Source organism: Chaetodon trifascialis, chromosome 2, assembly GCF_039877785.1.
Source record: "Chaetodon trifascialis isolate fChaTrf1 chromosome 2, fChaTrf1.hap1, whole genome shotgun sequence".
NCBI lineage: Eukaryota > Metazoa > Chordata > Actinopteri > Chaetodontiformes > Chaetodontidae > Chaetodon > Chaetodon trifascialis.
Genome location: NC_092057.1, coordinates 235,001 through 258,896, shown reverse-complemented (window position 1 = coordinate 258,896; position 23,896 = coordinate 235,001). Strand labels below are relative to the sequence as shown.

The 23,896-nt window shown below is 41.7% G+C and overlaps 1 protein-coding gene across 1 annotated transcript in view; it reads left to right on the top strand.

The window, feature by feature from the left end:
• Nucleotides 1-23,896, top strand: part of LOC139338871 (voltage-dependent T-type calcium channel subunit alpha-1I) — a 256,645-nt gene that overhangs the window by 82,400 nt on the left and 150,349 nt on the right. The window contains exons 3-4 of the mRNA XM_070974174.1: nt 5,881-5,992; nt 12,101-12,234. Coding sequence (XP_070830275.1) covers nt 5,881-5,992; nt 12,101-12,234 — 246 coding nt within the window. The remainder of the gene's footprint in view (nt 1-5,880; nt 5,993-12,100; nt 12,235-23,896) is intronic.

Sequence of the window (23,896 nt, the reverse complement as noted above, 5' to 3'; positions counted from 1 at the left end):
CATCCATGTGTGTGAGTGTGTGTGTGTGTGAGTGTGTGCGCGTGTGTGAGTGTGTATGCGCCTGCACTCTCCTGACCTGGCAGCTTAGGGAAAAGAAGAGCTGACATGAGATGCCGTGAAGCATTACCGTGTGATATCCCATGACATTTACTGCTGTCCAACACACACACACACACATGCACACGCATACACACACACACACACACACACACACACACACACACACACACACACACACACACACACACACACACACACACACACTCCATCCTCCCTTTATGCAGTCAGCTGTACTGGATCGAAGTACCCCTGATGGAAAATTCCAGGAAAGAGAAAGACCTGCCAACCTCTCTGAGCATTATACAGTGATGGAGGAGAAGATGGAGGGAGAGATGGGGGGTGTGAACAGTTTGAGGTGATATAAATGTGTAGGTTACCAGATTACGATGAGTTTATACCACTTCAAACCTGCAGTTTGAACTTGTTCATCATTGTTTTACATTAGCTTGAAGGAACAGTTCGTCACTTTAATGCTTGTGTGATAAGTAGACGTGTTTAGCTTAGCATCACATTTAGAGACAGGAGGAAACAGCTAGCCTGGCTCTGCCCAGTGTGAAACTGTGAAGCTGTCTTTGCTTCAGTCTATCTTGTCTGTTTAACCTTTGCATTAACAGAAATCTGAAAATGATTTGGGGAAGATTTTTGGGGAAGTTTTAACCTGACGCGCCAGATGGTTTGTTGCACAGAACCATCTGGGAAGTCGTCCTTGGAAAAAGGCAGGCACTTTTCAAAAATAGTTGGCAGGTGATTGGATGAACCATCTGTCTATCACCGTCCATCACAGGTCAGCTTAAACGAATCAGGTCAACGAACCATATGTTGTAATAACTCTTGTCAAAGCTCCAGAGCAATGAAGTACTCTCCACCTCTAATGTGACTGATGCCAAGCTAAGCTAAAAACCTTCTAATCCCAGCTCTGCTTAACATATAGATACCATAGTGGTATTGATCTTCTTCACCCACACGTGGACATAAAGCAAATAATCATACTGCAGGCAGGCTACACTCAGTTGTGTCTCCGGTGCCTTGCTCGTTGGTCGTTCAGGGAACACTGGAGAGCATTTCTCATGTTTCTCTCCAAGATATTTAGATATTTCAAGATTTTTATCCAAGTCTCACTCACATGGCGGATCATCATATTTGCTAAATGTCTCTATCTTAAATCACTAACAGAGCTGTGTCATTACGTAGAAACATTTACGAAGTCAGTGATGCCGCGTGACATGACATCACTTAAAGAAACCAAAAGCCCTGAACCAAAATAACTTAACTCCCTCTCTCTTTCCCTCTCTCCCCTCCCTCCCTTTGTGACTATTTATTTCATTTGATAGTCGATCGGTTGCCATGGAAACCAGAGGTCGTTTGCCTCCTGCGTGTCTCTTTGGATGCAATAAAAACAAGAGAGGGAAGGCGGGAGAGAGAAAAGGCAGAGAGACATGGAGAAAGGGTTAGAAAGAGTGAGGCCATGCAGTGAGGTATTAAGAATTCATTTAGCCCCCGCTGCCTCGCACTTTCAGCCTCCCAGCTCTTTCCAGCTCTGTCACGCTGATGCTTTCCACACATCCAAGTCTGTTGGGGAATGGTCTCCAGTGCCACAGAATTTTATCTGGCCTTTTAAAATCTTGGATTTGTTTCCTGCCAGCTGTATGACGCGACTGAATCTGCTCCTGGAGCTCCGGATCAAACTCTGTCCTACCTTTACTCTGCAGGTGTTCCCTTTGGGTTGCCAGGAAAATCACGGCACGCCAGAATGAATGTCAAATGTTTTAGAGCTGACAAGAGTTACGCAGTCAGTCATCTGAAGGTTATTTAACAGTTGTTTAAGCAATTTGTTCATCAAAAATGCCTCAAAAGATTCTTTCCAGATGAATCAAAGAGTGAAAATAATCATTAGTTGGAGTTATGCAATGTTCTGCCATCTTTAATTGAGGTCTTTGACAGTAAACGTGCAGTACATATATGTAACAATAATAATAATAATAATGATGATATCCAGTGTGTCGACCAGTGTGCTGCAAGCTATTGTGTTATATATGACTCACATAAAACACACGCCACACTCTCACATTTCCATTCATATGGATTTTAGTGAAGGGTTAATGTGTGCCAACATTGCTTAAATGCTCTTTTAGAAGCTTTTCACTTTGCCTGATAGATTTTTTTGTCATTTGCAAAGCCTGCAACACTATATTTTTTTACACGAAAATCCATCAGAGCTATCAGAAAGCCCTATCTGTCAAATTGTACTTCCAACAATGATAATGGCGCCGGCAGTGGCCCTCATTGTGATACTGTAGGTGTTCCCAGCAGCTTCCAGCAGTGAGTGACAGCCGCTGCATGAATGTGAAGCAGAGCGTGCTGAAAAACACCAACCTACTTTACAATCCCTGGTAAAGAAAAAAAGAACAGCAGGCTAAAAAATCCGGAGGTGAAATAGTTCTACAAAACAATTTCTGAGTTAATCTTCTCTGAACAGCCTGTCTGTAATAGAGCTCTGCACTTTGAATTCCACCTCACTCTCCATCCACTTGCAGTGTTAATGTGCAGTATGTGTGCATGTGTCTGTGTGAGGCAGAAGAAAAAGATAGAGGCTCCTCCAAGGCACCTGCACTAATTGACTCATTTTTCAGAAGTGCTGAGAGACAGACAGACAGACACTTGCACATTGTTAAAGGCAGCTCATGTATCGGCAGCATGCGTGAGAAGCTAAGCTGAAGTGCTGGCCAACTCACAGAGGCTGTTTAAAGAAGGCATTTTGGCAGGGCAAATAACCCCGAGATAATCCTTATAGCATTAGCCCAAAGGCTGTCATCATTACTTAGACTGGGAAATAAGAAAGCGCTGACCTGCAGTTTCATCCAGCAGTGCTATTCACATTAAAGTGTGTATCTGCCTGGAAGGAGGTGGTGTGTTCACCGGCGCAGCCTGGAGGATCTCACCATGAGCTCGGTGACACCTGCGGATGATATCTCTGTCCTCATTAAGAAGGGCTAGCTACAGAGAATAGCTGAAGCGTGCATGTGTGTAGAGCCTGCCTGACGAATAAAGACATTATTTGAATATATGGATCATTTGCAAGTGAACCCAAGATTGATTTAATAATATATGTGACAAAAATCATTATACGACACTTTATTTATGTCATATACATTTGAACAAGCAAAATTCATCTCATCCCAGACAAATGTTTTAGCTCAACTGAAGTATATCTCGTATTTTCATTAAAATCTCTCCCTGTTATCTGATCAATTTCAATTTGCTGTTGACGTTTAACTCAAAACGTACTTTTTTTGGGGGGGAAATTGTTGCTTCTCTCAAAGAAACTCAGTGCTTCCTGCACAGATATTTCCCAATTAAAGCCTTCCACTGCCTAAACAAGTCAAATTCCTCTTGTTGAGTGTTGAGTGTCAACGACAGTAGACTGAAAATGAATATGTGTGTGTGTGTGTGCGCGCTTTATTATTAAGACTCTCAAAACTTTCAAACCAGCTTTGAATTGAGAATGTGGTACAGGTCTTTTAGGTCGTTTAGGTCATCTGGCCCCACTATTAACTCCTGCAGGTACAAAAGACCAAAGTCTGAGATGTTGTCTACACATGCTGCTTATGCAAATGAAAAGAAATGTGATGTCAGTTTGGCATTACGCTCTGTCAAATATTAAATGACCAATCTTGCCTCTTTACCTTGTTTCACATGTCTACTTTCCAGCTGTTAATGTGCAGGACATCAATATTAAACATGCCTCCCTGCGTTCCTGAATATTTCTGTTGGTCCCCATCAGCTGACACACATCGAATTGATGTTGATTCAGTCTGAGACATAATGAGCACAACTGTGCGTGCGTGCGTGCGTGCGTGCGTGCGTGCGTGCGTGCGTGCGTGCGTGCGTGCGTGCGTGCGTGTGTGTGTGAGTGAAATGAGCGCTCACGTGTGGGTGGCTGAGTGTGAGCGTTTATGTTTTTGAACATGTCGCTTAGTTTGCACGTGCATATCTGCGTATGCGTGCTTCTCTGCTTGTGTGTGCTGATGAGTGGGTGTTTGTGTGCATGTGTCGAGGCTCTGTCTGTGTGTTTATGTGACTGCATGTGTTTTGCCCACTCATAGCCTATCTTTAGCCCTGCTGTGATATCCACAGTAGTCCATGTCTTTCAGGGAGGGTTCAGGCAGGGCCAAGAGAAACATGTTGAGATTTTTATCTTTTGTGGGAATTCTGTCTGTTCAAACCTGTAGTGTGGTTCACTGAAAGAACAACGGATTCCTCTTTTTTCTGTCTCTTATGTTGCTGAGGCTGCTACTGTACTGTGTTGTACGCTGCTGGGGGAGAATTTCAGCATCCTGTGCTGTATTGCCTCGGGAAGGGATTGGACCTCCTGGGCTATTACAGCTCATCCTCCCTCACAGGCTTGTTAGCCAAGCAGCGTGCTCGCTCCCTCAACACACTGAAAATGCATACTGAATCACTCCGTCACACTCTGCTGCTTTGTTTCTGTCGTTTTTCTTCGGCATGCAGCTCGGTTTGCATGTTCTGCTCGCTCCGTTAACCTTTACTCCAAACAAGTGTTGCTCATACCGTGGCACTTGAAACATCTGGCAACACCCCAGATATTGTCTGACATTTGTTCTGCAGCATTCCTCTAGTCATTCCGAGCAGTCACAATAACATAGTACCATCATAGTAACCACTGAACTAGTTGTTTTCAGTGCCTTGCTCAAGGGCGGTAGTGTAATGTACAAAGCATCGATTAGAGTTTGTATAGCTTTGTAATTTGGATTTCTTTAGGAGTGTGTGTGTGTGAGTGTCTAGGCAGTGATACAGTAAACTGGGAAATTGCTTGTTTAGTATCAGAATCAGAATCAGAATCAGCATTCCTTTATTGATCCCCGAGGGGAAATTGTTTTTTGTTGCAGTGCTCCATACAAAATAGAATTATAGATATAGATAGTATAAAATTAGAAAGAAAGAACGAGAAGGAATATATTTATAAAGGCAATATAAAAAGAAACAGAATATTAATACTAAGGATATATAAGAAATATACAAATATACAGAAATATACCACACAATAAAATGTACAGCAATAAAACAAGTATTTTTACTATATACTGAGCAATTGGATGTGCAAAATTGAGATGGAAAATATATATTAGAATTACACTATATACTGAATATTGAATGTGCAAAATTGAATTAGATGTGCAGAAACTGAAATTGTAAAATATACAACAGAACAGAACAGAACAGACCAGACAGTGAAGTCTGGGCCATTCAGCAGCGTGCACATTGTAAACATCACATTCGATTTTTCATTGCTACTGCGAACGATGCATCCTCTGCTGTAACTGCTGTGACGGCCTGCTCATCCTGAGAGCAGCGGTCGAAGAAGAATCATGACAGGCCCTAAAAATCAAAGCTGTAATCTTAAAACTATAACATTTTGTGCCTGAATTGGACCCTTCAGGCTTCACCTTATGCAGCTCTGGTTTGTTGCAGTCACTGTAGTTTCACAGTAATGATAACTTTGAGGGCTCTTTTGTATGTTGGAGTACTGACAGGAAAGAGGCCTGTTGGAGAGATTTGACCTTGTGGAAAATGAACTGTAGAGTGTCACATTCTCAGTCATTCAGGATCTGTTTTTTGTTAATTTTCACCTCTTTCTGTCATCATTATTGAACACAGAGAGTCACAGTCATACTCATATCCATTTAAAATGTCAGTGAATTAAGAAATAATGACACAAAAGTCACTGGTTCTCTGTCCTCATGTACTGTGTCTTGTTCTGTGTCACTGAGTTTTATTCTCCTTAACAGCCCATGTTTCTACCTGGTTCGAACGTGTGAGTATTATGGTGATCTTGCTGAACTGCATGACCCTGGGGATGTACCAGCCCTGTGAGAACATCGATTGCTCCTCAGACCGATGCCAGATACTACAGGTACACACTGACACACTCATACGAGCACACACAAACAGATTCGCTGTGATCATACTGTTGCCATTGTTACTGCTCAGATTTCCAGCTGCCTCCCACAAAGTGATGCAGAAGCCAAATCTCTGCACGTTCTTGATAAAGCACCCCAAACCTCTTCTTGATAGTGATAACTGCACAGGATTTTGTGGTTTACACATCATGGATTTGATGTTTTTACACAAGCCATATAGAGATGGCACGGCCAGTCTGTGTGTGAAACTATATGAAACTAGTCCCCAGAGGATGAATACTAATGAATTTGGTAATCACTGGGTTCTTATTCTTTGCCACTGTCACCATGCTTTCATTAGCATTTACCTGCAGGTGTCACTGCACCTATAGCTAAAGGGAGGTGCTGTTGGTTTGGTTGATCTGGTTTATCCAGATCCCCAAATGTCTCTGCATTTATCTTACTTGGGCTTAGTTCCTTCTCTGTAATATGCAAGGAAGAGAAGTAAAAATGGAAGCAGCCAAGCTGTCCTCCATGACAGACAATGACTCCCACCCACTCCAACACACACTCACTGCACTGAGGAGCTCCATCAGTGACAGGATGCTACATCCACAGTGTGTGAAGGAGCGTCGCAGGTCTTTCCTTCCTGCAGCCGTCAGACTGCTGAAAGTAATTTTTTGATAATTTATCTGTAAATCATCTGTAAATTACCTGGTGCAATAATCTGTGCATTTATCTGTAATTTATCTGTGCAATAATCTGTGCAATTCATTCTGTACATAACAGTCCGCAAATACAATTTAGAATTTAAGATGATGCTTATTTTTATTACACTCTTTTGTATATACTTGCTGTTTTTTTACCTAATTCTATCTTTTACTGGTGCTGCTGTAAATTGGAATTTCCCCTTGCAGGACAAATAAAGGTATATTGAATTGAATTGGGACCCCTCAGTTGCACAGTTCGATCAACTCTGCAAGAGCTTCAAGCTGCTCTGTTGTATTTTATTACAAGTTTTTCTTTGAACAAGTAATGCACTGCACTGTTCAACCAGTGAAGAGGGACATTTCCCCAGCTAACACATTAATTTTTATTGATATTTATGGTGACACCACCTTCTGGCTAGTGCATTTACTTCACCACCACTGCCATGGATCCAAAGTTAACTTTGGAGCTCAACCTTTATTTATACAATGCAGCCTTCTTTACAACAAGCATTATAACACCTGCTAGTGTGCCTGAGGACATTTCTTTTTCTCTTCTCTAAAGCACTTATTTTCTTTACAGTGCTCTATAAATAAAGTGTACTTAGTTACACAGGATCATATATATTTGATCAGAAGCTCTGCATACATGCTGTGGAAAAGCACTTACAAACATGTGTTGGCAAACCTGCACACTTGCACTTATTCTCAGACGTACATTTTATGTGCAACCCCCACAAAAGGAGACCTAAATGAGCACTCAAAGACAGCAGTGCAGAGCATGTGTAGGAACAGATGCATCCACATTCCTAGAAGCACAGTGTGCTCATAGGAAGTACACACATGCACACACACGCCCTCCCTCTCTCCCTCTCTGTTTTGCTTCCCATCAATCCACCTTCATCTCTCCCCCCTCCCCCTCTCCCTCCCGTGCTGAGGCCTGTAACTCCTCGCAGTGACTCACTGCTAGCATGTGGTCTTTATGATGGAGCGGGCATGCCTTTCTCACGCACGGCACCTCGGCAGCTTTCCCCGTCATCTGGCAAGGCACTGAATCCCTTCTCACTTATGTCAAAGGTGGCCTGAGTGGGTGTAACATCTGTGCGCGAGCGTGTGCACGTATGTGTTCGGTCTGTCGGTGTGAAAGCGCTTGTCGAATCACCCCGCCGTCCTGTTTTTCACATTCTCACACAAACACACACACAAGACACCACACTCATCATATAACAGCCAACACGCACGGCAGATTGATTCGGCTCCCTGGGGGAGGTGGCTGGTGAGTTGGACCTAATAGAATTTCTCCTCCAAGTATCTATAGACCCCATTCAATATCAGCATGGATTTAGTGGGCTACAGCGCCACAGTCAATACACTCTTCTCAGAAAATCCGTTGTTCAATACCACGATTTCAATGGTGCCTCACCGGCAGAATCCATAAGCTCTAACAAATGTGGACTTAAAGACTGTGGAGGCTTTGCTAGTTATTTCATCAGCTTGTATGCCAATTTTAGATGGATGGAGGAAATGCGAAAAAGATGGTTTGGATGATAAATGAAAGCCAGATTCTCCGTAAGTTTTGCATCTTAGTGTGTTCTATAAGAGTCAGAGGCAACAAAAATTGAAGGCTTTATTCAGCCCTAACACCTCCTGGATGTGTGTTGAAACATCCTCAAGACCAAACAGAAATTTCATTTGCATTTGACTTCCTTCCAGCTACCCTGTGACCTGGATGGCTGAGAATCCTCATAGACAAGGCAAGTTGTTGTGCAGAGACAGCAGTGTTTTCATCTTGCTGATTAGGAAATGTAACAGAATCAGTGATAAGCCTTTAGAAAGAGAACTACATGCAAATAACATCCCTCATCACAAATTTCAAGTTGAAATAAATGCTTGAGCTTGGACACAGACCCACCAAGGCTGATACACTTGTGTCTTACAGTGTCTTTTATACTAGCAGAATTCTTTGATCTGATAAGTTGGATTGAAAAATACTTTTGAAGATGTGGAAGATTTGAGACTCTTTTTTCATGTCATAATGTTTTGCCATTTGAATAGATAGATGTGGAACACCAGTTTGTAGTCACATACAGTTTAAGACAAATAAAATATCAAAAGGTATGTTTTCCCTTTTGTGGCCTCCACTTCCAAATCCTACCCTAGAAAGGTCAAAGCCTCCACAGTGTCACAGATGCATTACAGAGGCATTTTATGCATTTACAACAGTCTTCAAAGCAGCATACAGTAGGTGATGATTCTGTGACACTGTAGTCATCTTTGTTCCCTAGCAACCTTTTTCATTTTTAAACCAAGTGACAGAGTAATGACTTCTTGTTGAAATAATGAAGTCAATCATGAAGTGCTACTTTTATATGATACAGCTTCCATCAAAGAAGAATTGGGAAAGACCCACATTGTGTAGCTACTTTTTTGCTTTTTATGCAGATAACTGTTACCCAATATCCGCACATGAATCATGGACATGCACGTGATTCTTGAATTCCTGATTAATGTACTTCGCCAGTGACAGCCTGAGCGATGATGTTGATATACTGGTCAATACTCACGCTGTACTTATTACAGAAATATCACCATTGGTATGTATGTCTGTCGATAACTGATGAAAAATTGGAGTACAGAAATGTCAAAGATGTGACTGATGTCAATTAGAAACTGTCCCCATTCAATAGTTTGTCCACTAGAGAGCACTGAAATTATTTCCAACTGGAAAGTGTTCAGCTCAGCACATATCTGGGTCACATCTTTAAAAACAAATTGAAGAGATGCTAATTAAGCATTCTTAGGCATTCTGATGGCACTTCCCCATCGGCTTCAACTATACTTTGTGTCTAGTGTTAATGAGCGAATGTTAGCATAAAGACACACTAAGCTAAGATGGTGAACATGGTAAACATTATACATGCTAAACATCAGCAAGTTAGTGTTTCTCATTGAGCGTGTTAGCATGCTGATGTTAGCATTCAGCTCAAATCGCTAACGTGGTCTTGTCTGTTTATGGTAAAAATGATTATCAACCACTATCAGTCGAATCAGGATGCATAGATTGAAAAGCTAAGAACAAAATAGAGACAGATTGAAGGTGTGCACCAAACAAGAAAAATATAACGACAGAAGTTTAAAGATAGAAAACCAGAGACGAGAAGACTGGCAGAAATAGCAAAATAGAGTGAGAGGAATAAGAAAAAGAGCTGTGGAAATGTCAGAGGAGGAATGTTTTTTGGCATTTGGTGGAGTTTTGCTCTCCCTTGGTCCAGCGAACTTTACAAAAGGGAGCACCTCGTCCATCTTTCCGGCCTGACAAAGGTCAAGGTTGCAAACTTTGGCCATTCCTCCACATTAGTAGGCCAGTCTGGCATCTCTGCACTCCTTCAGGACTGCAGAGTAGGATGCTTCTTCTCAGAGGCGAGATAATGACAAAGATTCACATCGATAGTTCAGCTTCAGATCATGTTGCCTACAGTACTTCCCTCTGAAAATCAAATTACAGGCAACGCCAAGCACGTCAGTGCATCTCTAATCCCCCTCTACACACAGAAAAGAACAGCAGCTAATCTAGGCTTTTTGCTCACAACAGCAATAACACGCATTAGCAGGCTGACATCTTTGATTTATTTGGATTTTTTTTTCTCTCCTCCTTTAATTAGATGCGTGATTAAAGCTGCAAGTGAGGTGGGGGAATGTCGATGTGGGGCTTATCTCTGATTACTGCTCAAACAAATTATTTTCCATTACCCCACCGTTTAGGGCAAACTGCTCAACTGGGGAGAAGGGGGAGAGAGGGTGAGGTAAAAAATAAAGGTTTAATAATACAGAGGAGGTTAGGACAGATTGATGGAGATCTGAAAGAGGAGAGAAAGAAAATGAATACAACAGATGTGAGCAGAGAGATGGAAGTAGGTGATTGGTAGGGACGTGTGGAAGGAAACGTGGAGGACAACGACTAAGAGAAGCCAGGGAAGGTGGCAAGGCTGGGATTGAAGGGGAGGGAAGAGAGAGGGTGAGCGAAAGCTGTGTCCTAAAGTATCCTGGTGCTGGATCACAGTGTCCCTCGTTACAACCTGAATATCTGCTGGAAACCCATCAGGGTATCACCCACTCCATCCCCAAGGTGCCACTGGGCCAGTGTCCTGGAATCTGAGCTCAAGTAATTGGCTGAATCCAAATCTCCACCTTCTGGAGTTGCTTTCTTGATCCTTGCTTTTCATACCGAAGAGCTTACTGCCTTTACTCACTGTGCTTGCTGTATTGATCAAGTGTTTGGTTTGTAAAATGTCAGCTGCCAGATGTCAAATAGAGAGGTACGCGCATAATAATCTTCCAGACTCTTAGGTGGCTTCCACAGTTTACCCATTTAAGCCGACCAACAATCTAAAACCTAAGACATTCAGGTTAGTGTCATATGTGACAAAGAAAAACATCTAATTGTCACATTGGAGATGCTGGAACCATTGAAAGTTTACTTGAAAAATGACAATTAATCAGTTGCCAAAAAGGCTGTACTGTAGTCATTGATCAATCAACATTATAATCAATCTTTTTCTGGATGGACTCACACTAGCAAATTGGTGTGCAGTGTCAAGCGCCACTATATGAACCTACTGAATACATTTATATATCTATTTCTTAAGGAAAGACAGATTCTAATGAGGCCTGCACCCGAAACAGACTCTGTTGTAATCCACAAAAAGTCAGCAGGATGTGCACTTTAGGCTCCTCACAAACTTGATCGGTTGAGGATTCAGACGGCTCCTGTGGCTCCACACGTCACAGGTATGCACCAATTAAGTGTTGAAGTATAGATTCAACCACGATCATATTGCTTAAGTATCCTGAAGTGCCCATCTTGGCGTCTGAATGCTCATTTGATGAAGATGAGTCAAGCAAACAGCATTTTCTCCATCCTTCTTTATGTTGTTGACAGCAGGAAGGGTCGACCCATTGACCTCGAGTTTTGACCTGAGCCACATTGCACCATGTGGTGTTTTTACACTTGCTGTTGCAGCCCAATCTTAACCCATTTATTTCAAGGTGTCAAAGTATTTCAGCTTTTATTTTTAAATAAGGGAACCTGCACTAACAATCACATGATACTCTAAGTTGTTTAATACAAAGCAATGTCTTCTTGCACCCTCTCGCCACAGAATGAATGCCAAGAAGTGGTGAGCTGTTCCCTCAACATGTCATTTTCCTTTCTCAGACTCAAACAATTTGAATATTGAGTTGTAGTATTTAGAAGCCAATAGATCAATAAAGATACGAGAGAAAAGTTGGAGAAATAATAGCAGAGTTTTCTTTTTCCTTGTTGCGACCCCTTTGATTCATCTCACATCTCTTGCGGGTGACGTTTTCTTTATGTCTCATTCTTGACACGTTGTCCCTTTGTCTCCTTTCTGTCAGGCTTTTGATGCATTCATCTACATCTTCTTCGCTATGGAGATGGTTATAAAGATGGTCGCCCTGGGAATCTTTGGTCCACGCTGTTACCTCGGGGACACATGGAACCGACTGGATTTCTTTATCGTCATGGCAGGGTGAGGAGCTCCTGTTCCCTTTGTATTTTATCCTTTTTGCACGTCAGAGGACTCTCATGAGTGTGAACAATGGCGGGTTTGTTCCAAACACACGTCTTGCAGAGCTGAGTGAAATACAGCACAGTGTGAAAACAATTCTTGTTTCTAAAACTCATATGTTGGATTAAATGTGAGCAGAAGCTAATTCATTCCCAGTAATGTGTTTTTCTATATAATTACAGCGTCCATACAAAGCCCATTTGAATTTGTTAAAAGTTCAAATGCTTAATTATGGTTTATCATGTGTCTTTTTTAAAGGCCAGAGTCCAAATCTCATTTTTCAGCTCTGCTTTTTTTCCCCAACACTTCATGGTTGACTGTGCTGCCATGCATGGTCAGTCATGTCGGTGTTAAATGTGTATTATGACATTAAATATTAACATGATGGTAGTCACTGGCTTTCACCTGGGACATGGTTGACAATAACACAATTCTAATGTAATTCGGCTGAGCTAATCACCATGATGTAATTTGGTTATTGCCCTGAAATTACCCATCATCTCTTTGCACATGGTCATGCTGCTGACTTAACCAATATGAGTTGAAACCTCTGGATGGTGAAATCAGATCTCTCAGCTGTGCTGATAGCTGTAGCTGATAGTCCCTATCTCACCGTCTTGTTCGGAGCACCTGTTATGGCCACCTGTTGCAGTCTGTTTTGATGGCAGTGCATTGCTTTTAGTGATTTCACTTTCCTTTGAACATCTTGTTTCACTTTCTTGAGTGATGCTGTGTCATTTTGGAATCATTTGATGTCTTGTGTCTTGATGAGGACAAGGACTGGAAATCTCTATTTCTAAATGTGAGTTCGGATTTCAAAAGAATGCAAATGTTTGTTTGGAAGTTACAGTCTGTGTCTGTAGTACTGCAACTCCTGCCAAAACACATTAAGGTGGCTTTCACACCTGCAGTTTAGTTCAGCTGGTCTAGACTCAGGGGGAAATACTGTTGCCTTGTAGTTCTGCGACAAGACAAGTAATCGGGAAGTCAGAGAAGCTGACAGTAACTCCTTCACTGGACAATTGTTACGGCCACCGACGTTCCTCCCCCCTGTTTTCATCTAATCCGCCGTGCATCAGAGGAGTGTGTGCACAGAGCAGACCTCAGTGCAGGATTGGCTCGCCATGGAAGTGTGGTCTCCCTCCGCCTCCCACTTCCGACCTTTGGCTGTCCGCTCGCTGGATTGGTGCAGTGTCGGGGTCCGTTCACCAATCCCCGGGCGCCAATCGAGGATGGGATGCTGAAAGGCTCGAGCGGCCCGGCAGTCGGCGCGGCTGAAGGGCAGCGCGCCAGGCGTGAGTGGTCGTATTGTTCGTGTAAGAGACACTTTTGAATTATGTGAAGCACTGGGCCAGGGCCAGTTTCAACCACTGATGTTAGTAGTTTACATCAAAGTAGTGGAGATTTTGTTTAGTGCACATTAGGAAGAAGGGGTGCTGATTTGCTGTTTATGTTAAATTTCAGTCAAGCAGAGAGGGTTTTGCTTTTGGATTGTTTTTTGTTAATTAGTGTAGTTTCAGAGAGTCCTCTTTTGGTTTTGATTGTTTTTTGATTTATCAGCACTCGCAGGCCCATTTCCTTTAGAGTTGCCTCAGGTTTTAGTTTTTGTAAATATCATTTTCCTTACCTTTAAAATAAATAACTTCGTAACAACAATACAAAAGCTCATCGCTCATTGATAGGCTTTTAGTTTAACTTGCAATTTCACTACATAAAAAATTAAAGAGTAGACAAAAATCTCTGGCAAGAAACATTTCCAAACCAAAGCTGGGGTGCCACCATTATCTCTTGACACAAAGAAATTAGTAATTAGTAAGTAATTAACATGATTTGATAACTCAAAACAATCAAGTTGTATCCTATCATTTATATGCTCTCAGCATGCAGAGTGGAGCCCCCCCACGATCGCTAAACAGAGCCTCTTTAAAGGAGATGACACCCCCAGGTTGGGATGCTGCATTAATTCACATCTTTGTCTGAAGCTTTTAAAAAGAGGCATTTTCCATCAAGATGGAGACGATTTTAGTCATCGTCAACTCATCAAATGGGCCAAATTTATAGCATATACACAAAAGCTGTGTACAGATTGCATCCCCCATTTGCTGTACAACTACTACTGTATCACTACTTTATCTAAATCATAGAACACCTGTTGAATTCTGTCCATATACAAACAGAATGCTTTCAAACTGAGGTTAGCAGGGGCTGAGTTATCTTAAATGTTAGTCCCTTGCTTGGTTCAAGCTCCAGAAATGCTAGGTCCAACATTTCCAATAGCATATTTTGTAAGTTCCCTTTAGCTGATAAGTGCCCAGATCTTTCAAACTCCACTCCTCAAGTTTGTATCTAGAGTTTTAATGCATCTGTTAGCTGTTAGCTACAAATGGCTGCAAGCGTACTTATGATCATGATTAATCCAATGTTTTTACCATGCTGCTGGTACATGTGGTATTTTGTGAGTGTTAATGGCATGTTCCATTTTGCTGTCACCCTCTTTGCCACAAGAAAGACAAGACTTACATGCTGATTGTCTGACTTGATAGCTCCTCTAGATCTACAGAAAACAGCTGTTTTCACTGACTGCAGCTGCATGATATTACTGCTAATGAGCTAATTGGTGTGTAATGTGTGTAAACAGTGGAATAAAGTACCCCTGTATCTTTGGTTTTGGTGGACGTCTCAAGGCTTTGTGAAAATCCCAAAGAACAAGCGTGAATACATACCAGGGTGTAACTTTGTGTTACTGTGCAAGCATTGCTCTGCCCTCATGCCAAAACAACCATGGAGTGCACGTTTACTGTGAGAAGCATCTGAAAATACTAATAGCCAGATTAAACTTAAAAAGATGCTTGCCAAAACACATCTACTTACAAAAAGTCTGCAACACAAACTGCACTATAAACTACACTACATGATATAAGCATCTTTTTCTCTTCCCACAATGCCCTCTGCAACATACCAGGAAGTCCTGATGTGAACATGAAAGCAGTATGTTAATTTTTAATTGATATTCAAATAATTGTTTTAAACGTTTGTACTTAAGATTTCTGTATTTCTGTTACATCCTTTGATGAATTATTAAGTTTTTCCTTTCTAGTGCTCCCCCTGTACTTTTTCACTATTTTTAACTTAACTTGCATTTTTCTATTTTACATATTTCACTTTTCAGTTCCATTCTCTTCCCCTCTTCTTATTTTTCCCCTCGAGGGAAGACCAATATTTTTCATTCACCGTTACTGCCCTGGTTTCTCTAGATTTTCCATGAATTCCAACAGTCACCAGCGCATTCTCCCACCCCTTAGGCCAGAGAAGCTACTGCTGCCACCATCTTGCTTTTATCTCTACATTTCCTCGACTCTGATCCCAGCGTTTCAGCTCGCATGTCTTTCCTCACCCTTTTTCTCCTCGACTTTCCCTCAGTCACCATCCTTTAAGCAGCCGCCGCAGAGATCTGTCGCCTCGTCTCTGTGCGTCAAACCCCAATGCTCAGAGCGTGCGTTCCTGAGAGGAACCGCCACCACCACCAATTATTCCCCAGTCTTACATCCACCACATGCAGTGCGTGTAGCTGCATGGAGGGGGGTGTGATGAAACGTTGCACCCCTGGGAACTAGTGTGCTGCAAATACAAACAGTAGGCGAGCTGCAGGAAAGGGATTAGGAGCAGCGTGAGTTCCACACCAGGCTCTGCTTAGCTTGCCTGTTCAGCTGAAGCAGACCCCTGCACACAGTTAGATTGTACGTGTGAACGTGATGTTTCTCTGTGTGTCTGCCTGGTGCAGAGAAGGCAGGTGTCCAACGTGTTGAACCAGAAGCTTGCTTTTTGAGCGACTTCACCCCCAGACACAACCTCCCACTGAGAGCTTATTTGTTAGGCAGTTTCAATTTTGACAAGCAAAGCTCCAACTGAAAGCCTGACATAGTGCACTAGCATTGCATTGTATTGTATTGTGCAAGAAACAAATAGTATTTGTATTCCATTGGTTTAGTTGCTGTTGAGTTTAGATACAGTAGTTTCCGTGCCTACTAATTAGCGACATTATGCTTGATTGCCTAGAAAGTGGACAAGCACTGTTCACGCTCAGTATTTATTTGACTGTGATTTTTATAATAGATAATAGATTTATGTCTGCAGACCCCTGCTAATGCACGGTAAATAGTTGGAATGGGTGATATTAAACATTCAAAAGTCTAACTGAATTCATAGCTTTAGACACAAAGCATTAGCCAAGTGATGCTGGATGTGTTTGCAGAAACCAGGCTGCAGCTGTAAGTTATACGTTGTAGTATATGTTTAGATAGCGTCTTTCTTTTATTTATCTTCAGGATTGCCTCATGTTTTGTATAGCATCTTGTAAAGTAGTCCAGCACTGAATATCAGCTGTATAGATCATTTGTGGAAGCAGTTTATTACAACTATTTACGTTTAACATCAGGCTGCAACCTCTAGTGGCTGTAGTAACCATGACGGTAGCAAAGGAGGGAGTCAGTAGTATAAAGAGCAAGAAAGTTTGAATGTGGAGGACTGTGGGATGGATGGATGGCCCAAACCGTGACCTTATCGAAGCCCAACCAAACCAAACCAAACCGTTTCAGGGCGTTGAACACATGACGATGACGGTCTGGTACACCTATCAGTGTTCATATTTGTCATTTTGCGAGTCATTGGCAATTGACATATTCTGTCATTTCGTTTGCGCTGCCAATATGGGTCAAAAACGTGTCGATACAATCTAAAAAATGTGAAAGGTATACATATAAAGCATAAAAATGTAATTTGTTTTGACCAGACAAAGCCACAGCTGATATGATAATGGAACAATGAAACCAGCGCCTTAGGATATCTGTCTCTCAGTGTTCAAAATCCCGGTGATGTGTGGTGATTATATGTATAGCTGCTCTTGGCTCTCAGTCACAGTAATAACATTACTTCTAATGAGTGGCGCTGATCCTAATTTGTTGGACGGCTGCAGCATTGTGTTTGCCTGCAGCAGAGCGGACAGGGAGGAGCAGAAAGAAAAGAAAGGACAGCGAAGCACAAAGAGGTGCGAGAGTGAGATGAATTTGTCTCTCCTGCACTTGGTTTCTTACTGTTGGCTCCTGCCGCTGCTCAGCGTTAGGGCTGTTGCCTGCAGGTGGAGAATGGTGGTTTGGTTGTAGAAGCATTTTTGGATGTGAAACTGCACTGGAGGCAAAGAAAACCTTGGCTTGGAGTAACTTCTGTGTGAATAGTGGAAGAACAAGTTAAGTGGCACACATTCTCGTCAAAATGAACAGTAAATGAAATGCGTGAAGGAAAGTGACTCAGAAATGACCAAATGATCTTTAAAAGGAAGCAGGTTAGAGTTGACCATCTTAGCTATGAATCTCTGGGTTTGCTTGTTTATGCTTTTGAAGGTCAGATTCAGCGAGTGCCTTATCTGGATTCAGTAAAGCTCATTTTTTTGTTGTTTTTAGCAACAAGTTTCACAGTTTTCTCCATTTCCAATGTATGACCTTCAGTCTCTAACCCTCCTTTGAGAAAACTGTTATAGCTGCATCCATTTCAGCTTGACAACCAGTTTTTCACCTGCTTTTTATTATTTTTTTTCTCCCACAAAGCGACTCTGCTTCAGAAATGTTTGGATAACTCAAACTGGAATCTGGCCCCTCATAATGCATTGTGTATGTGTGGGCATACGTGTGCCTCCTGTATATTCAAACCTGTGCTTCCCTTTGTGGTCGTCTGTCATCTGGGGAAGTGTCGAAGAGGCTATCTGCGAGCGCAGGCCCAGCTTTACACCTCCTCTCCCAGGATCCATTCATTTTCGCAGCTCCGCCTCTCTCCCTTCACGCCCTCTATCTGTCTCCAGCACTCAGCGGAGGAGGAGGTAAAGACATGCTGATGTGTTGAGAGAGCATGAATGAAAAATACAAGCACTATAATACAGAAAGAAAGGGAGAAATGTCAGGGCTTATGAATTTACACATTTGTGCTTTAGACGCCTTCTTATCAAACCGAGTGCAAGAGTGACGGCTGGGACGGTGTCCCCCGTTGCTCAGGCAGTTGCTTGTTTCCTCAACTGTTGCTCAGAGCATCACCCATCTTATCAACCTCCACGTTCAGTGGGCGATCTGATGCTGCCGATAGCTTGCTGTAGGGCCACTATCGTTACAGCCGTAAATGCTGATTGCATGATTGGCTCCTGACGGGCGATGCAGCGCAGATGCTGAGAGCGTCACTGCAATGCACATGATCCTGTGTTGCACACATAATTTAATCTTGCCTGGCAGAAAGGCTCTTTTTGCAGAGTTGCAGTAAGAGCATTTGTCATATGAATTGGTCCTTAAGGCAGGAAGGATTTATCAGCTTTCACAGCCACCTCAAATCTTATTACACAATTTTAGATAATCATAATAAAACCATATTTATTCTTGCGACAGAATAGAGCAACAGTTTCCAGTTTCCTGCTGTTCACTGCACTTTAAAGTAAATGTACTCCTCTCATGTTTGTCCAAAACCCACAATGTTGAGCAGTAAAGTCATGTATTTTTTGAATAAACAAAAAAAACTGTAAATAATTAACCCAAAGCGTTGATCACTTTTTGTAGCACCTTTATAACATTCCTGTATACCGAGGAAATGACAATAACATCCATCTCACATCAAAATAAGGACGGCATGACTGCTTCTTATTTAATGAGTGGCTTTTTACAGCTGCAGGGTTTATTTGTTTTTTCTCTCCCTCAGTACAGCACACAGTATATACACCTCAGTCTCACTAATGTTGGTTTGATTTGTTTCTAAAAAGTCCTACATTTCTCAGAATGAACACAGAAATCTGGCTTGACAACTGGGCTGATTTAAATGTCTTTTTAGGCTTACTAAGAGATTTTAAAGGAATTACTGCTTGAGTCTGACACTCATGTCATGTTGTCATGTCTAACTAAATGTGTGCATCAGTGTCTCTGATTTTTTATTTTTTTGGTCTGTGCCATCTGTTTTGAATACAAATATATCTAAAAATATATATGCATGTGCTTGCATTTGTATCAAACACATGCTCTCAGTACAATATATCTGTCTGTCTTTTATATTCTGAGCTGCCAAACTTTGTGCTGGTAAGCAGAGCAGATGGGAGACCATAATAGATCTCGATCTGCGTTGGCAGAACTATATTTAGACGTATATCAAATGTTCTCCTGTCCTGACAGAAATAAGTGTTGTCTGTTCTTCTAGGTGTCTGAAATATTGGATGGAAGCGGCCTTGTTCTTGAAGTGAATGACAATGACACCAAAATATCATCTGCAAATCTGATGATTTTGTGATTTAATTTACTGTTTAGGATTGAAAGAGGGACACAATTTCATAAAGCAGCTTGAATTCTCACAATGTACATCAACAGAACCACGTCTAATGTGGAAACTTGGCAGACCACTTTGATCCGTCCGTCCGTCCGTCCACTAAGCCACAGGTTGACTGTGGTCTCAGACTGGAGCTCTGTTTTAGCGTTGACCTTCACTTGCTGCTTTTACTTCGGATGTCCTCTCTAATTTAATATGACTAAAATCTCCCATTGTCAGAATCAATAAATATGTGACCAGGGTGGCTACTGATAAGATACAGGTGAACTCTCTTGGTACATAAAGGAGTTTGTATCTGACTGCACGGTACCACTCTCACCTTGACAAAACCTTTGAGTCAGTACACTTTTGATTCACATAGCAAATGCTGCCGCAACCTCATTGTTTTTAGTGAATCTACCGTCCTGCCAGCTCTGAAGAGAAGGAACTTGTGCTGCTGTAGTGCTGAATCAGGCACTCTATCATCGAGTCATTACTCAGTAAAACAGAACACTCTGCAGCCTCATTGAGAAGGACAAATGCCAGCAAATCCTTTATGGACAAGACACTTTACTGCTCCACAAAGGAGTTGTTGAGCATTTTGTCGATGTCTCATCAAATCCATGATCCTCTTGTTTCTTTGGGCTGTTTTGATTATCCAGTTATAATGCAGTAAACTCAGTACAAGGGCAGCATTATACTAGACTACGAATACAAGACAATAATGTCAAATAAATACATAATTGACAGTGTAAAAAACATTAGGCAAACAAAGAATTAAAACCCTGCAAACCTATACATGAATACTAATAATGCACAAGTCAGTGAGTAGATAATATTGTAAGATGTTGCACAGATGAGTATTTGCACATGACATTATCATAGCACAGTTTACATGTATTTAATTAATTTTTAATTTAGCAAATTAAAAATTTAAAAAAATTAATCTAATTAATTACAGGATTTGTAATTAATTAATCTAATTAATCGCATTTTAATCTCATATCTGCTAAAAGTCCCCAAATAAAGAATTTGAATTCTAGGACATTACAATTCACTGACATTCACATTACAGCTGGTGATTCTTTTCATCACTGTAGTTCTCGACAGTAGCTGGAAATTAGAGTCACATGACGCTATCTGAAACGCCTTTTAGGCCCTCGTCTTCCACGATTGAAATCGGCCTGCAATCAGCAGCAACCCACTTTGCGATTGAGTTTGTCAGTTTTTCTGTCGTGGCTCTGCTCATTCGTTTTCCTAACTCAGCGAGTGTGGGTTGGCGCAGTGAGCTCACGGTAGCACTAGCGGCACTAGCAGCAACTACATGTTTAGCATTTAAATGATAATTCAGGCTGGAGCTGCTACGGTGAGAGGAAAAGTCTTTTTTACACAAGGTGCAAATCACTGCGTCCTTGTTAATAGTCCCGTCTTTGTTCTTTTTATAAATAAACTTGCCGTTCAAAGGTCCAAGTAGACTTGCTTCGCTCTCTGGTGTCGTATCCATGTCTATTGTCACCCTGCGTTTGACTAGTGGCAGGTAGGATGCGACCTGCCACTGCAGCCTACGGGTCACTCAGAGGGCCAAATTTAAAATGCTTGCGCATTGACTTGCCACTCATGATTAATTGCGTCAATTTTTATAGCGCGTTAATTTGCAGCGTAATTAATTAATCTAATTAACGCGTTAAACTGACAGCCCTAATTATAGCACATGGTGAATGAGAAGCGTAAAAGTAGCAAATAGCACAAGTTAGCAGCTGAAGAGCAGTTTGTTACGCAGAGCAGATTTTGTTGTGTCCATACACCATGAATATGAACACTGCATATTTAGAGCCATGGATGGTGGACATGCAGTATATGAGCTGCTCCATTTGCTAAAGCTCAGTCTTTTGCATTAAGTGTTTGCGCAGTGTGTGTTTGGGTGCACATGTTGCCATATGCATTTACTGTGATTACTGTAGTTGGAAGATGAGGCATGAGGTTAATGAGTTAATGATCCTGAATTGTTTTTGACACTAAATGTATAGTAAATGAAGCCTGGGAATCAGTCTGGTATCATATAGCACCAACTGTCCATACGGATGTATGTGCTGATTATGATGAAATTGTAGTGTCATACAACTAATGTAGAAGGGTCATTTCTTTGTGTGAAGTCAAAGAAGCTTTCATATGTTATACAAGTACCTTTACCAGTAAAGATAAAGCTGGCATGATTTTAAAAAGGCTTAAATGAACTGGATGTTATAGAAAACATCAGGAGTGAGTCATAAAATGCATTTCTATGAAAATGATGTGCCTTACTACTTAGAGGCTGTCCTCTTGATGGTGGAATACTTCCCTTACATCTTTTGAAAATGCCCCATGGATGTCGTGCATTCACTTTGATGATGGATGCACTTTGACTGAGTAGCATAACTGGAAGAGCACACAGACAGGGTCAGAGCTTCAGTGAAGACTTTAGGCCACTCATCCTTAAAATGTACACTGCATCAAATAACATATTCTACCAAAGCAGAAATGTAAATGGCATTATTCCACCAACCTCGGGGTTAACTTGTTTAAAGACTAATCAGAGATTATGGGAAAACATGATCTTCTCCTACAGTGAGATTTAGACATCGGTCATTGTAATCTCAGATCGTTTCATGAGGACAATGAGTTCAGGTCTGGTACATGTTCATCTTGTTTTAGCACAAGCCCTGGAAGCAGGGGGTAAAGCGTATGGCTGCAGTTTGTGTAAGGAAGTCAACTAATCAATAAGAGCTGGACCTGCAAGAGGCTTGGCTTACGTCAGTAACAGCTCCAGTTCATGTGCTAGCTTCTCGTTAAATCACAGTTTCTACAAGTTACATACACAGCATGCAGTCGTTACAGTAGAATGTACTTTCAGTGTTGCAGACTTTTTCTCACTAGTTTTGGTGACCTTTAACACTCTTTGAATCGTTTTAAAGCAGCCAAGCAACACATCTAGTGGCTTTTTGGGGCAGACATTAGCACCTCGCCAATATTATCCTATGAGTGACCAAAGGTTCTCTCACCTGTGCTCGCTCCAGCTGTTACTTACCATTGAAAAGACAGTGGGCACCTTGATTTGGCGCCATACAAATAAAATTGAAATTGAAATTAGATGGAGCACAGTTAGCCTTTTCACCCCACTGCTGTTGTTTGTGATTAAGTAGGCTGAACACTGCTGAACAGAGATCAAACACACACAAACACACATCCTAAAACATGGAAATATTCCTTAAAACCTTGTTCAGCCATGTTTACTGAGAGTCCTACCAGACATGTACTCTCCCACCGTGTGTTTTATTTCATCGTAGTCTGCTATAAGTCAGAGGCTGAAGTAAGATGTGTGTGGGGTCAAACAGGAAAAGATGCAGGAGAGCATGTGGAAAGAGAAACGGGTAATGTGACACACCAGTTTCAACAGAGAGCTGGCATTCATCTTGACAGGATATTCACATGTCCATATAGAACTCACACACAGACACACACACGCACGCACGCACGAACATGTGTATGAACATCTGTACCCAGCTGGAGCTGTAACAGTAGCTCATTAGAGCTCTGACAACAGACAGCACACTGTAGGAATGTGAGAATGGAAAATAAAACACAGAGGACAAAACAAAACAGAGAGAGAGAAAATAAAGAGGATGAAGATGGAAAAGAACAAAAGTGGAGATGGAATTTAAGCAGTGAAGGAAGATATTTAGAGGAGAGTTTGTGTGGTGGAAAACCTGGAGGAAAGGCTAAAGCAGAGAGGAGGTGAAGAGGAAGACTAGTTCTTCAGAGCTGTTGTAAATGAGTGTGTGTCCTGTGTGCTCACTCGTCTATGTGCATGTGCATGGCCCTCTATCTTCTCTGACTTTCAAACCTCTTCTGGGAGAGAAGATCTACTGCATCCATTAATCTTATTTTAATAATTGATGCCATCTTCTCCAGGGGGAGCTGGGCCTGGACTGTTGGCAGAAAATGAGACATTTAGTGCTTTCTGGTAATTGCCATATTAGTTTATTTTCGCCTGGTAGGCCAGTTTACAGCCAGTGAAATGGTCTGAAAGTATCTCCTTAGCTGCATTATTTTGCTTTCCGTTCCAAAGCCAACCTCACCCATTAAATAGCGTTTCACTAGTATGTGTTCCACCTAATTGCACTGAAAACAGATGAACTTTTGCTGTTAATGCTGGTGAACTGTAATGTCTGTGCATGGAAGTGCTCTAAGTGTCTGCATAATCTCTGAACAGCTGTCTGGATATGAATGCAGAATCTGTAGGCGAGGGGGAAAATGTGGTCAT